Source organism: Liolophura sinensis, chromosome 7 (genome assembly GCF_032854445.1).
Source record: "Liolophura sinensis isolate JHLJ2023 chromosome 7, CUHK_Ljap_v2, whole genome shotgun sequence".
NCBI classification, from domain to species: domain Eukaryota; kingdom Metazoa; phylum Mollusca; class Polyplacophora; order Chitonida; family Chitonidae; genus Liolophura; species Liolophura sinensis.
Window position 1 is genome coordinate 26,328,286 of NC_088301.1, and position 14,169 is coordinate 26,342,454.

A 14,169-nucleotide genomic window follows, 5' to 3' on the forward strand; every position below is an offset into this window, starting at 1 on the left:
CATATTAATCAAGGATCTTTGTTATGATTAGCTTCAGGTATATCCGTCTATAGTTGTAAATGTATGCAACAGACTACCCGGATGTTTGATTTTTAACATCAGTAGCATTCTTTTTAAACAGTTAAACATAGTAAAAACGTCCATGGGCTCTCTTTTTATGAGATACTTTCAAGGCTAATCTTTAATTTGTAAGTCAAGCTTAGCATTTGCGTTTGCGTGAATTTCAGAGCCCACTGAATAAATTAGTATCTGTCTAATATATACTAGCTAACAGGCACAAAATTTATGTTAAAAAATAATATTGTTGAAACTGTATACAGTTACCCTAATAAGATATAGTGACTGATATGTAACACTGTCAACATTCATGGGCAGATATTGTGTATCTATCAGTTAACGCTACTTTAATAATATTCAAACGTCAAAAATACTGTTAATTATAATATTGTTTCTAAAGCTTACTGAAAAAATCAAAAACAAAAACGAAAAAATACTTTCCCATGCGGGGAATCGAACCCCGGCCGCCGCGGTGAGAGCGCGGAATCCTAACCACTAGACCACATGGGAGAGATGTTACACGTAGGATATAATAGCTTGAGTAGAGTTGCTGAGCTCAACACGCGATTCTGACAATTTTGTAGACATTTACAAGTTGAAAAATCAAATTTTAACAGATTAAACAATACAAAAGAACATTTACATATACCGATAATATCAAAATTGACCTAAAATACTTTATCCTTACGATTGCAGATAACCGCAGAGGTTCGTGTCCATGACTGCTATGGCGAGCAACAAAACTTTTGGTTACCACGTTAGCCTTATCTAATGGACTGAGCAACGAATATTTATGTTTGTTATAACATTTGGTAGTGGAAAATCTGCCATACTGTTCATGTTGTGATCGAACGCGACACAAAAACACTCGTTAAGTTGATGACATAGCGTCTCCTGTGTAAATACCGGCCATCATTAGCAGTGAAGGTAAGGGAAGCAACTCTTGTTGGCAACTGAACATCGGTGTGCGGAAAACGCCTTCCTGTTGTAACATCAAACACACAAATATTAGTTCCTGCTGTACTGATTCTTAGGCACATCATTGGATATGTGGAAAGGGCATATATGAAAAGTTATGCAGGCCAAAGCCTTTCAGATACTGTAATGTTTAATGTTTTTGGCCAGTGCTCATTCCAGCGAGGCCTATATGTTGTTAATATGGGCGCATGGTCCGAAGTCACACATTTAACCGATGAAGGCTTAATACGCCCTGGTACACGTCTACACCCTATGTATCAACCTACACCTGTAGGCCAATACCTACTGGAGACCATATAGACCAGGTTATTAATAGTCTCTTCACCAATAAGGTTGAGTGTTCGAATCCAGGCACTGATTGATTGATTGATTAATTCATTGTCTGCTTGATTGTTACTTCGATCACATTCTGAAACTAAAATGTTAAGATGCCAGTATTTTGTTAGTGTTAAAATTCTACATGTTAATAAATGCTGCACAATGCAAGTTCATATCCTGTAACGTCATAACATGTGAAGGCGCGTAATGATTCCTCAACTGCAACTTTTCACATAATCATAATGTTAAGTTACAAAATTCTGGTTAGGTAATTACATGTAACAATATTAACACGTTTTGTCTTACATACATTATTTAAGAGAGCAAATAATTAGGCTTCATTTTTCTCCACCATGAATCCTTTTGGCAACAAACAACTGACCTTGCAATTGAATTCCCCCATATACAATCCACGGAATCCACGAAGATTTGATCGAGTGAGCTGTTTGTGTAGGCGTGCCATATTGTCGGAAGGCAGGTGATCTTCAATGAACTTCACGCAAGACCACGGGAAAAATGGTCTTATACGCGAGCACGATCTGTCAACCGATAAATTACTGCCTCGCCAATGTACTGGACACGGGAGAATGCATGATGTACACAGGGAGGGGGTAGGGGCTTTGCGAAAATTCCCTGTCCTCTGCTGGATTTGAACCGCAGATACATTATATATGGGTTATATATGGGTTTCCGACGACTCAGAGACGAGTGGATTTCAGAGGGCTTAGGTAAAAACACAAATTAAATACACCCGATGCCTTTTACACATATTGTGTCTGTTCGTCTATATATATACATTTATGTGTGTGTGTGTGTGTGTGTGTGTGTGTGTTTGTGCGTGTGCGTGTGTGTGTGTGTAGCCTATATATATATGCTTACAGACTCATGCATTTAAAGGCCGAGGCTAGTGTAGGCCTATTAAACCTTTGTATACCTTAGAGGGCTGATGTCCCCCTACAGAAGGTAAGCTTGTACAACAATTGTTGGTCATGCCCCTGTATCAACGTTCATCTGTTTATCTTTGGTACGACCAACTTCACCAGTAAATTTAAGATGTCACGTGACCACACAAGTCGGTTCACGTCTAGGCCGATCAGCTGTTCGACTAATGCTTCAGCCGACAATGTAGGCCTATGTATGTGGGGCCTATACATACTTAACACAGTTCCCTTTACCCCCCAAGGCTGAACTGCCCTAGATTTAATCCCCCTATATATTTACGACGGCGTCAGGCTAGCACACAACTCATTTTGAACAGGGAGCAACAAAGAAACAACACAGCTAAAAGGAGTAAGGTATGCTTATACGTCTTCATCTTGATAAATTTTCGAATCTGTATGGTGTGTTGATTAATTGTAATAATATAGTACATGTTTTCGCTTTTATTTTCTCCATATGAGTTAATATAGAACGGTTGTGAGTTTGCAACAGACGCCACAGGGATAACTGTGGAGGAACAAGCGAATACTGTTGTTCCTTGAGGGCTTATACGGCTTTTGGATATGTAGACAGTTAGCATATATATATATATATCTGATGTATACTCATGTACTGTATCCCTATAATTCATTTGTTTGATTGGTGTTTTATGGCGCACTCAGGAATATTTAAGTTATACGACGGTGGTCAGCAGTATGGTGGAAGGAAACCAGGCGGAGTCCGGGGGAAACCCTTGATCATCCGCAGGTTGCTGTCATATGTGTACCTAATTGATGCATATATACCACTTTGTTAAATGGGCCATGTAAGATATCTCATTCCACATGTAAAATGAGCCAAGGCTTCATATGTGAACAATGCCAAGAGTGACGTAATCACATGTTACATGTGATCAGCCATATATACACACTACACTTTATGATCATTATTCTCTATGTTGAAAAGCAATGTTTTTCTACAGGCTGTGTATAGTTATTTCTGTAATGTAATCGGGCGTAAAGGTTACCTGGATTCTGACATTTAACAGATTAGCCCCAAAACAGGATGCACTAATTTGTAATCCAAGATAGCACTTCAGAGATGACGGAGTCTCTTAAGCATTGAGCATGAGGCGTGAGGTCTGGGAAAAACCTTTAAAGGAAGAGGTCAGGGAATTCGACAACTTGCCTGCAAACATGGCTGAGATTTCGGGAATTCAAAACCACCAGCGTGTATTTTTTTTTGCAATTTTTCACGCAACTATTTAAAGTTAAATTCTGTATGGAAATCAGGAATTCTAGACAGCTGGAAAACTTGAGCCGCCACATTGACAGGTCACGTGACCGAAGAGCTCACCTCGTCCAGTCAGAATTACTCACTGAAAAGCTTTAACCTTCCGTATAGTTTTCCCAGATGTGAAACGATCTGAGTATTCCATATATACAGTAAATGCCCGTACGCGCTGTGTAATCTGAGTAAACTTCTGGGTTCCATCTCTTGACTTCCCTTACTAAGCTTGGAGTTCTACTTGTCCACATAGCTCTGTTATGACGCTGTACATGGACGGATTGCCTCACTAATTGTCCAACCGACAAATACCTATCTATTGTACACATATTAAATCCATTTTAAAACGAAAATATATATATCCGATTATAAAGTCAGTCAATCACATCATATGGATATACGTTGAAGTTTATTTCACTTACTAGTATATACAATGGAGGTGATCTGCATGGGTGGAAGAACGAGAGCACTAGCTGAGAAATTTACTCAGATTACTGAGGGCGTATAGGCATATATATATCATGCTGCGTGTATCAAGGGTATACCGATAGAAATGTACTCGTAGAAATGCGTCTGTACATTTAAGGTTGCACAAGATATATGCCATTTTGATAATGCCCGAGTCTAACTGCACTTGTGACTGCAAATACGTAATTCCTTTATCTTTTCCAGCTCGTGTACTTCAGCGATATCACCGTGACATGTATACAATATTTATACCCTGTAATACACTCAAAGTGGGACAGTAGTTCCATATGACATACATATTTATACTTGCCGTAAACATGCATGCTCATGAATATCTAATTCGAGTGGACCAATCCGGCCAGACAATAAATTACCCAATATAATATATATTCAGTCCAGGAGTACGTATATAATCAGAAGTCCACCTGCTTCAACGTCTGGTACAGAGGATACACGATATATGAAGCTATATAGTTTTCAGTCAGAAGTGGTATTATCAGAATTTTAGTAGGGTTAAACATATATAGGCATATATAAATATACCATGTATAACGTATATATATATATATATATATTCTTTCACAAGTCACGAAGTAAACTTAAGTTTGACCAAAATGTGAGACTTCTTCTAGTCAAATCAGAACTTCTGAACCGAGTCATTTGATCGTATGTGTAAGGATCTACGTTTTTCCCCTCCATGCTCAAACTTTAATTATAGTTCGTCTTGAGAAACCAGCGATAAATGATAAATTAGTTTACCGATTGGTGTACGTTTATTTCACTTACTAGTATATACGATGGAGGCGATCTTCATGGGTGGAAGAACGAGAGAGCTCTAGCTTAGAAAATCACAGAGCTGAGGAATTCACAGCCCTTAGAATTCACAGCCCTTCGGAAAATATTTCGCGTGCTTTCCTACATGTGACGCACATAGTTTATTTATTTATTTATTTATTTATTTATTTATTTGATTGGTGTTTTACGCCGTACTCAAGAATATTTCACTTATACGACGGTGGCCAGCATTATGGTGGGTGGAAACCGGGCAGAGCCCGGGGGAAACCCACGACCATGCGCAGGTTGCTGGCAGACCTTCCCAATTACGGCCGGAGAGGAAGCCAGCATAAGCTGGACTTGAACTAGCACGTATTTTCGTATAGAGAGTACAATGAGCATGTCCTATTGGTAGATGGAATGGTTCCAGTTCCTGTCTTCAAATAATGTCATGTATGACTACCTAAACGGCTTGACGAGTGCTGGCGATCATTGAATCGCTGCAAATGCTGGAGGCAGAATTAATGGGTGGCTTCCTCAGAGTCCTTATTTGAAAAGTGATTTTAACACTTATTTTGAACCCTAAATGTTTATATTAGGAAAAGGTATAAAATGATTTTTTTTTTGTCTTGAAGAAAACTCCAACACAACTTCTTTGGTCATATATGGTACATGTATAGGCCTACGCATTATATTAAAGCTTTAAATTTTTTTGACTTAAAACAAAAATCGCTTTGTGAAATCGACCCCTAAACATCGGAAATCCCCTAAACCAATCAAATAGCTGGACTTGTGTGTATTTCGCTTTTTCAAATGAATGAATAATGATGGCTTAACGTCACATCGGCAAGATATCAGCAAGGCACAATCTATGTAGACACACATAATGACTCCTTGTCGTCATATGAATGAAAAATTGTCAAGAACGATGTAAAACCCGAAACATACATGTATATACATATCAATAGATCCTCCATAGTGATCGGTGCTTTGGATACCAGGTTTTGCTGGAAGCAGTAGTAAACCTGTGGGTGATTCCTCACATATTACTGGCGTTCTTTTTCTCAGGAAGACAGATATAGAGATGACGGGCCGAGGGGCGGTCCTGACGGCTTGTGCCAGTCTCCTGCTCTGTCTGGTCTCCGCTGACCCCCAGATATGTGCCCCTCCCCCGGTCTGGACGATCGGGGAGCGGAACCCCATGAGGGAGGCAGTGGGTAATGTCACAGTCGTGGCGTTACTGCAGGCCAGCTGAAACCTGTGTCTACACCAGGCCCGTGGGTAAGGCTATACCTTCTCTTTGCTCTAATACCTGACATTGTCACGCCAATTTCGTTACTAAATTCGTCACGCATTGATTTATGCCTTAATACCATGTATTCTCTCAAAACGCATCCAGGTAAAACTAAAACTATATAATGTAAACGATCAAAGTGTTCCGGGATTAGATGGACTATGCATACACAAAACCATGCAAGATCGTAAAGATATACCATTCCTAGAGATGAACTTTTCATCATTAAGTTATTTATTTGTCGATGTTTACGCGAATTCTCACGGATTTATGCAAATTGTAGTATAGGCGTAGTAGCTATCTATACCTTAACTCCATGACTGAGTTATTCCAATGGAATATCAGTAGAAATTGTTTTTTTTTTTGTTCAGTTCTGGCAATAATGAAGGGATCTATAAATCTCACTGGCACCTTTTACTGCAGTTATTGCTGACATGTATAGATATACGTGTTAGTTTTATCTGCATTGATACATTTCTGCTTACTTACACACGTAAATGGATAGATTTTAAAATTATATTGTCAGTTTTAATTTGGACAATATATAGCCTGGGCACGAGTCAGTGTTCCTTAAGTTTTTCATAGAACACGTCAAAATTGTTTTTAGGCCTTCCTTTTGTTCTGTTTTCTCAATCCTTTATCAATACATATTCTGGATATAATATTTTCATGACCAAATTTACCCGCTGATCAAGTCTTAAAAAGGAACTCATTTTTTTTGTACATTTGCACATACAGCCTGGAGACAGTGAGGCAGGCACTGGTCAGTCATGGGTTCCAAGATATCGCCTTCTATGTCGTCAATTCCCGTCTCTGGCACTCCCAAATGTTGGTTGAAGAGCTGGAGGTGAGAGTTGGCTTTCCAGTTTTCCAAGATACTCACTCTCGAAATATTTGGACTTCACTTGAGGGGAACAAAGACGACTTCTTCATATACGACAGGTAAGACAAAGCGGCTGTGTATTTGTGTTTCTGGCGCCGGAATCACAAGCTACATTTCTGACCAATGAGCCGTAAGCTTCAGGTGCTGGGTCCTATTTCCGGATGCATGTATCAATCAGGGGCCGAAGCCACATCTGAAATACCTTGTGCAATTTTATGCCTTTTATACCTCATCCCAGCCATTTCAAGACAAACGTGTCAAACTGTCAACTTCCAGTACCACAAACTAAGCATCGTGACAAGATTCTAAATTCTGACCGAAGTCAGAAATGGCTTTGTGGAATCGACTCCAGGTGCTATTTTATTAGCATATATCTACCTGGGGCAACTTTTATGTATCAACCGTGTTCTATTTTAAAACGTGTCTTCTGGGGAATACTTTTGTGTATCAACTGGGTCCTGTTCCAGGATGTATCAACCAAGGACTACTCCCATGAAACTTTGTAGATACTTACTTATCTAAATCTTTATATAAGATTATGCCATCTACCCAGAAGGTCATCTTCTATACAACGTGTTGCTATGGCAGTACCGTTTGTATTGCACCCCTTTCACTTTAGCAGCGTTGTTTTCTGGAACCGATTTTACAAAGCCCTTGTAGCAGTACGAACATTGTGTCATCATTTCTGCATAATTACTATACTGCATAATGTGAAAAGTACTCCATGCATGGTATCTGAAATGAAACGTCAATAAAATGCGGAAGAGAAAAGCCACATCCCTTTCTGAATAGGCAACGCGAAATACATGTACATCTACCAGTGACGGCACTTGTGGCAAATATGCTTCCATACACATAAATTTTCCAACAACCAGAATCAGTGTTTTGCTCCATCTACGCTTGTTTATATAATGGAAAACGAGCCTCTACCGAAGTGTTGAAGAAATGAAGTGAACTGAATTGAACAGCAAACCATATGCAGTGATCTAAGCTACAAAATAGCCAACACATTTGATAAATAGGGTATAGAAAGGAGGACCAAAAACTACAGGTGTCATGGATACAATCATTATCCTGATGTTTTTGTTGGTCATTTTGTCCGTCTGTCGTTAAGTTTACGGAAAAGGTCATACAGGGATTTGCATGATATTTCACCTACACACTGACCTTCATATTGATGGTCATACAGGGATTTGCATAATATTCCACGTACACACTGACCTTCGACTAAGGGGGGTTGTGATGCAATGAATTTTTCTAATGATCCTCGATCACTGACATGCAAAGTAAAATTGTTTCTGGAATGTACATTCAGTTCTGGCACAATTTTGTGCTCTTGGATATTCTCTTCTAGTTCACAATTATAATTCCTTTAAATTAGTTCATTTCGTTCATGAATTCTCACAATTTTGTAGATGTGGGAACCTAGCCTATTATCTGCCCTACCCGGATAGCTGGTTAGGCTACAGATTCTTCCAGGAGTACCTCTTGTCGGCTTACAACAACGACCCCTGCGGCTGTGAGAGGTCCCAGCACGGGGCTCCTGGCGAATCAGAGGAAGCTGAAAACGAAGGAGAGGGTGAAAACCCAACACAGGAGCCAAGCGTCACGGCTGACATGGAGGACAGAATGATGGGAGACAGCCCAGTCACTTACAACCGCAAGGAGTTAGAGGAGGTACTGTGACTGAGACTGATTCTTAGAGTGTTCATATACCTGAAAGGTTTTTTAAATGTTAAATGTTTTTTCACTCCGCGCTTGAATCGCGAAAAGGCGAGAGAGATTAATTTGAGCCTGTCTATCCGTCACGCATTCGTTTTCCTTCCAATTTTAATAAATTTGGTGTGCAAATTCAATTTGTGTAATCTCTGATCGGAAAACCAGTCAGATCCATGCATAAGATACCAGAATGAAAACCAGCTCGGGCTAGCTTGATACATACATATGTCCATCACGTTAGAGAGGGATATACATTCTGTGAATTAGCTTCTTTCCACGAATCTACAGCTAGGAAACCAAATCAATACAGCGTTTGTCAATCTAGCCAGGAAAATCCTGCCACACCGGCAGGCTACCTAAAGCTGATATGTGAAGTGTTTTTCAACCCCATGCAAATTAATGTCAACATCTGGAATGAAAAAAAATCTTTAACATTTCCAATTTGCTTTTTGACTTCATATCTGTCCTTGAAGGTGATCAGACAACGTTGCCCTGATGTTGAAGTTCAACAGTTGAATGTGCACTCAACAATTAATTTGTTGTCTAAGTGATGCAAGAATGTAGTCTTGCAGCAGATTTTTCTGTGAAAAACAGCACACACATTCTATTAATTAAACATAAAGATTCCATTAGACTAACTCGATCATACGTTGAATAAGACAAAATATTGTGTTAAAATTAACAGATTAATTTTTTTAAGTGTGTATGGGCAGAGGTTTTTTTTTTCAGTAAGGCAAGCTGCGGCACAGCAGATCAAATTCACCCTTAAGATGTTCTAATTCACAAAATTCCAGATACGCCGTCAGAGAAAGATGGAGCGAATCTTGTACAATAAGACGGTCAGGAAGCACAAGTCCAGGAAGAAGAGCAAGAAACACCAGAAGCTGCAACGTAACAAACATAAACTGAAGAAGAAACAGCATCTAAAGGAGAAACATCATCAAAAACTAAAGACTAAAGAACATCATCATCATCATCACCATCACCATCACCATTCTAAACACCACACAAAACACCAAGAGGAGATGCCAGAAAGGGTGCATCATTCTTTAACATACTGAGAACAGTTTTCTAAAACTTACCTGTGTAAAGTCATTCTCAAATTAGGCCTTGAAACACACTGATGTCCTGGACCCATCTCCACAACTGTTCCACCAACAACAACGGTTTTGCCAGATGTCATTAAAACTATCACATGAAAATGATTCATGTCCACACCTTCAAACAGTAGCACAACACTATGTGCCAACAGTACTGATATTAACAATACATTTACCTTGTGCAATTCCACTGAAGAGCCATTTAGTTCCAATGATAAATCTCTCAATCACACTTCATCTATAACAGATCCTTCCAATATGACTAATACATTTGATCAAATGCCAGAGAATGGCACAAATGTATGATGATGACCATGTCAGACTATGACCGAAGAAAAAGGATGACAGTGACCCAAGGCTCAGGGAGCAATGTCTACAGTATCCTGATCTTGATCCAGTGATCTTAAAACATCAGACAGTACTCAGTGACAGTGACCAACTGGTGTACACTGCTGACAGTGCAGTCAGGGAGCAATGTCTACAGTATCCTGATCTTGATCCAGTGATCTTAAAACATCAGACAGCACTCAGTGACAGTGACCAACTGGTATACAGGGCTGACAGTGCAATCAGGGAGCAATGTCTACAGTATCCTGATCTTGATCCAGTGATCCTAAAACATCAGACAGCACCCAGTGACAGTGACCAACTGGTGTACAGGGCTGACGATGCAATCAGGGAGCAATGTCTACAGTATCCTGATCTTGATCCAATGATCTTACTACATCAGACAGTACTCAGTGACAGTGACCAACTGGTGTACAGGGCTGACAATGCAATCAGGGAGCAATGTCTACAGTATCCTGATCTTGATCCAATGATCTTACTACATCAGACAGCACTCAGTGACAGTGACCAACTGGTGTAAAGGACTGACAGTGCAATCAGGGAGCAGTGTCTACAGTATCCTGATCTTGATCCAGTGATCCTAAAACATCAGACAGTACTCAGTGACAGTGACCAACTGGTGTACACGGCTGACAATGCAATCAGGGAGCAATGTCTACAGTATCCTGATCTTGATCCAATGATCTTACTACATCAGACAGCACTCAGTGACAGTGACCAACTGGTGTACACTGCTGACAGTGCAGTCAGGGAGCAACGTCTACAGTATCCTGATCTTGACCCAGTGATCTTAAAACATCAGACAGCACTCAGTGACAGTGACCAACTGGTGACCAGGCCTGACAATGCAATCAGGGAGCAATGTCTACAGTACCCTGATCTTGATCCAGTGATCTTAAAACATCAGACAGCACTCAGTGACAGTGACCAACTGGTGACCAGGCCTGACAATGCAATCAGGGAGCAATGTCTACAGTATCCTGATCTTGATCCAGTGATCTTACTACATCAGACAGTACTCAGTGACAGTGACCAACAGGTGTAAAGGGCTGACAATACAATCAGGGAGCAATGTCTACAGTATCCTGATCTTGATCCAGTGATCTTAAAACATCAGACAGTACCCAGTGACAGTGACCAACAGGTGTAAAGGGCTGACAATGCAATCAGGGAGCAATGTCTACAGTATCCTGATCTTGATCCAGTGATCTTAAAACATCAGACGGCACTCAGTGACAGTGACCAACTGGTGACCAGGCCTGACAGTGCAGTCAGGGAGCAATGTCTACAGTATCCTGACCTTGATCCAGTGATCTTACTACATCAGACAGTACTCAGTGACAGTGACCAACAGGTGTACAGGGCTGACAATGCAATCAGGGAGCAATGTCTACAGTATCCTGATCTTGATCCAATGATCTTACTACATCAGACAGCACTCAGTGACAGTGACCAACTGGTGACCAGGCCTGACAATGCAATCAGGGAGCAATGTCTACAGTATCCTGATCTTGATCCAGTGATCCTAAAACATCAGACAGTACCCAGTGACAGTGACCAACTGATGTACAGGGCTGACAATGCAATCAGGGAGCAATGTCTACAGTATCCTGATCTTGATCCAGTAATCCTAAAACATCAGACAGTACCCAGTGACAGTGACCAACTAGTGACCAGGCCTGACAATGCAATCAGGGAGCAATGTCTACAGTATCCTGATCTTGATCCAGTGATCTTAAAACATTAGACAGCACTCAGTGACAGTGACCAACTGGTATACAGGGCTGACAGTGCAATCAGGGAGCAATGTCTACAGTATCCTGATCTTGATCCAGCGATCCTAAAACATCAGACAGTACTCAGTGACAATGACCAACAGGTGTACAGGGCTGACATTGCAATCAGGGAGCAATGTCTACAGTATCCTGATCTTGATCCAATGATCTTAAAACATCAGACAGTACTCAGTGACAGTGACCAACTGGTGTAAAGGGCTGACAATGCAATCAGGGAGCAATGTCTACAGTATCCTGATCTTGATCCAGTGATCTTACTACATCAGACAGCACTCAGTGACAGTGACCAACTGGTGTACACTCCTGACAGTGCAGTCAGGGAGCAATGTCTACAGTATCCTGACCTTGATCCAATGATCTTACTACATCAGACAGCACTCAGTGACAGTGACCAACTGGTGTACACTGCTGACAATGCAATCAGGGAGCAATGTCTACAGTATCCTGATCCTGATCCAGTGATCTTAAAACATCAGACAGTACCCAGTGACAGTGACCAACTGGTGTACAGGGCTGACAATGCAATCAGGGAGCAATGTCTACAGTATCCTGATCTTGATCCAGTGATCCTAAAACATCAGACAGCACTCAGTGACAGTGACCAACTGGTGTACACTGCTGACAATGCAATCAGGGAGCAATGTCTACAGTATCCTGATCCTGATCCAGTGATCTTAAAACATCAGACAGTACCCAGTGACAGTGACCAACTGGTGTACAGGGCTGACAATGCAATCAGGGAGCAATGTCTACAGTATCCTGATCTTGATCCAGTGATCCTAAAACATCAGACAGCACTCAGTGACAGTGACCAACTGGTGACCAGGCCTGACAATGCAATCAGGGAGCAATGTCTACAGTATCCTGATCTTGATCCAATGATCTTACTACATCAGACAGTACTCAGTGACAGTGACCAACAGGTGTACAGGGCTGACAATGCAATCAGGGAGCAATGTCTACAGTATCCTGATCTTGATCCAATGATCTTACTACATCAGACAGCACTCAGTGACAGTGACCAACTGGTATACAGGGCTGACAGTGCAATCAGGGAGCAATGTCTACAGTATCCTGATCTTGATCCAGTGATCCTAAAACATCAGACAGCACCCAGTGACAGTGACCAACTGGTGTACAGGGCTGACAATGCAATCAGGGAGCAATGTCTACAGTATCCTGATCTTGATCCAGTGATCTTACTACATCAGACATTACTCAGTGACAGTGACCAACTGGTGTACACTGCTGACAGTGCAGTCAGGGAGCAACGTCTACAGTATCCTGATCTTGACCCAGTGATCTTACTACATCAGACAGTACTCAGTGACAGTGACCAACGGGTGTACACTGCTGACACTGACAAATATCTGGTGATAAACCATCCTGATGGTGACCAGTGGTAAACAGTATTATGAATTAGATTCCCACCAAATATTCCACCAGATTTTAGAAGTGCATCAACCATCGAAGAGAAACCATTTGTATGACGATTCTCAGAGAAAACCGGGAGGTATCTGAGCATTAGAAGCTTAAAATGTTGCCAATTCTCTTTGATAGTTTATCACTTTAAGAACGAATACTTGTATATTTTCTGCACTCTACTCACAGTATAGTGTCTAAGATGTGTTACTATTTTCAATATGTTAGCATAAATACACATATTATCAAATGTTTCTTTTTACACTTTATTCACTTAAGACAGTAACTTTTTGCATAATCTTAAATGTGTCAGCGTTAAATTTATCATATGTTTCTAAAGCCAATGTTCCTTATTTTTAAAACTCTTCATGAAAAGATGGCAGAAAATCATGGTTATGAACCTGCTGTTTTGGACCCCTTAATGAGTGATTAAAATCAAGGAATCTGGGTTTTTGAAATCATATGTATCTTTCATCCAGTGATATTTCTTTTATATGTATAATAATAATAAACAATTTGTCAATAAACAAATCAGCTGGTTGTTTTTCATTTCATGAGGATCACAGTCGTTAATGAGCAAAATATCAAGAACTGTACAGTTTACTGCCTATGTTAATGTGTGCATGTAGTCAATGATTCCTTATCTGAGGATTCATTATTGGACGGTTCATTATCTGAGGATTCATTATTGGACGGTTCATTATCTGAGGATTCATTATTGGATGATTCATTATCTGAGGATTCATTATTGGACAGTTCATTATCTGAAGATTCATTATTGGACAGTTCATTATCTCAGGATTCATT

General features: G+C 40.4%; 1 protein-coding gene and 1 non-coding gene across 2 annotated transcripts; one reads left to right on the plus strand and one right to left on the minus strand.

Moving 5' to 3' along the window:
- Positions 1 to 495: 495 nt before the first annotated feature.
- On the minus strand, positions 496 to 567 carry Trnae-cuc (transfer RNA glutamic acid (anticodon CUC)). Its single transcript has one exon. It is a non-coding gene; the product is annotated as a tRNA-Glu (tRNA).
- Positions 568 to 5,940: 5,373 nt separating this feature from the next.
- On the plus strand, positions 5,941 to 13,893 carry LOC135470435 (selenoprotein Pb-like). The gene is made up of 4 exons (XM_064749373.1): positions 5,941 to 6,081; positions 6,833 to 7,036; positions 8,393 to 8,654; positions 9,491 to 13,893. Exons 2-4 carry the CDS (start codon positions 6,921 to 6,923, stop codon positions 9,755 to 9,757), a joined length of 645 nt encoding a protein of 214 aa, XP_064605443.1. The 5' UTR covers positions 5,941 to 6,081; positions 6,833 to 6,920; the 3' UTR covers positions 9,758 to 13,893.
- Positions 13,894 to 14,169: the final 276 nt, after the last annotated feature.

What these genes read in the sequence shown, in the direction of transcription:
- LOC135470435 (XM_064749373.1), top strand. Translation starts at nt 6,921, where the DNA reads ATGTTGGTTGAAGAGCTGGAGGTGAGAGTTGGCTTTCCAGTTTTCCAA. An exon ending in GACTTCTTCATATACGACAG is followed by an intron (nt 7,037 to 8,392) that starts GTAAGACAAAGC and finishes ACAATTTTGTAG; the next exon opens with ATGTGGGAACCTAGCCTATT. An exon ending in ACCGCAAGGAGTTAGAGGAG is followed by an intron (nt 8,655 to 9,490) that starts GTACTGTGACTG and finishes ACAAAATTCCAG; the next exon opens with ATACGCCGTCAGAGAAAGAT.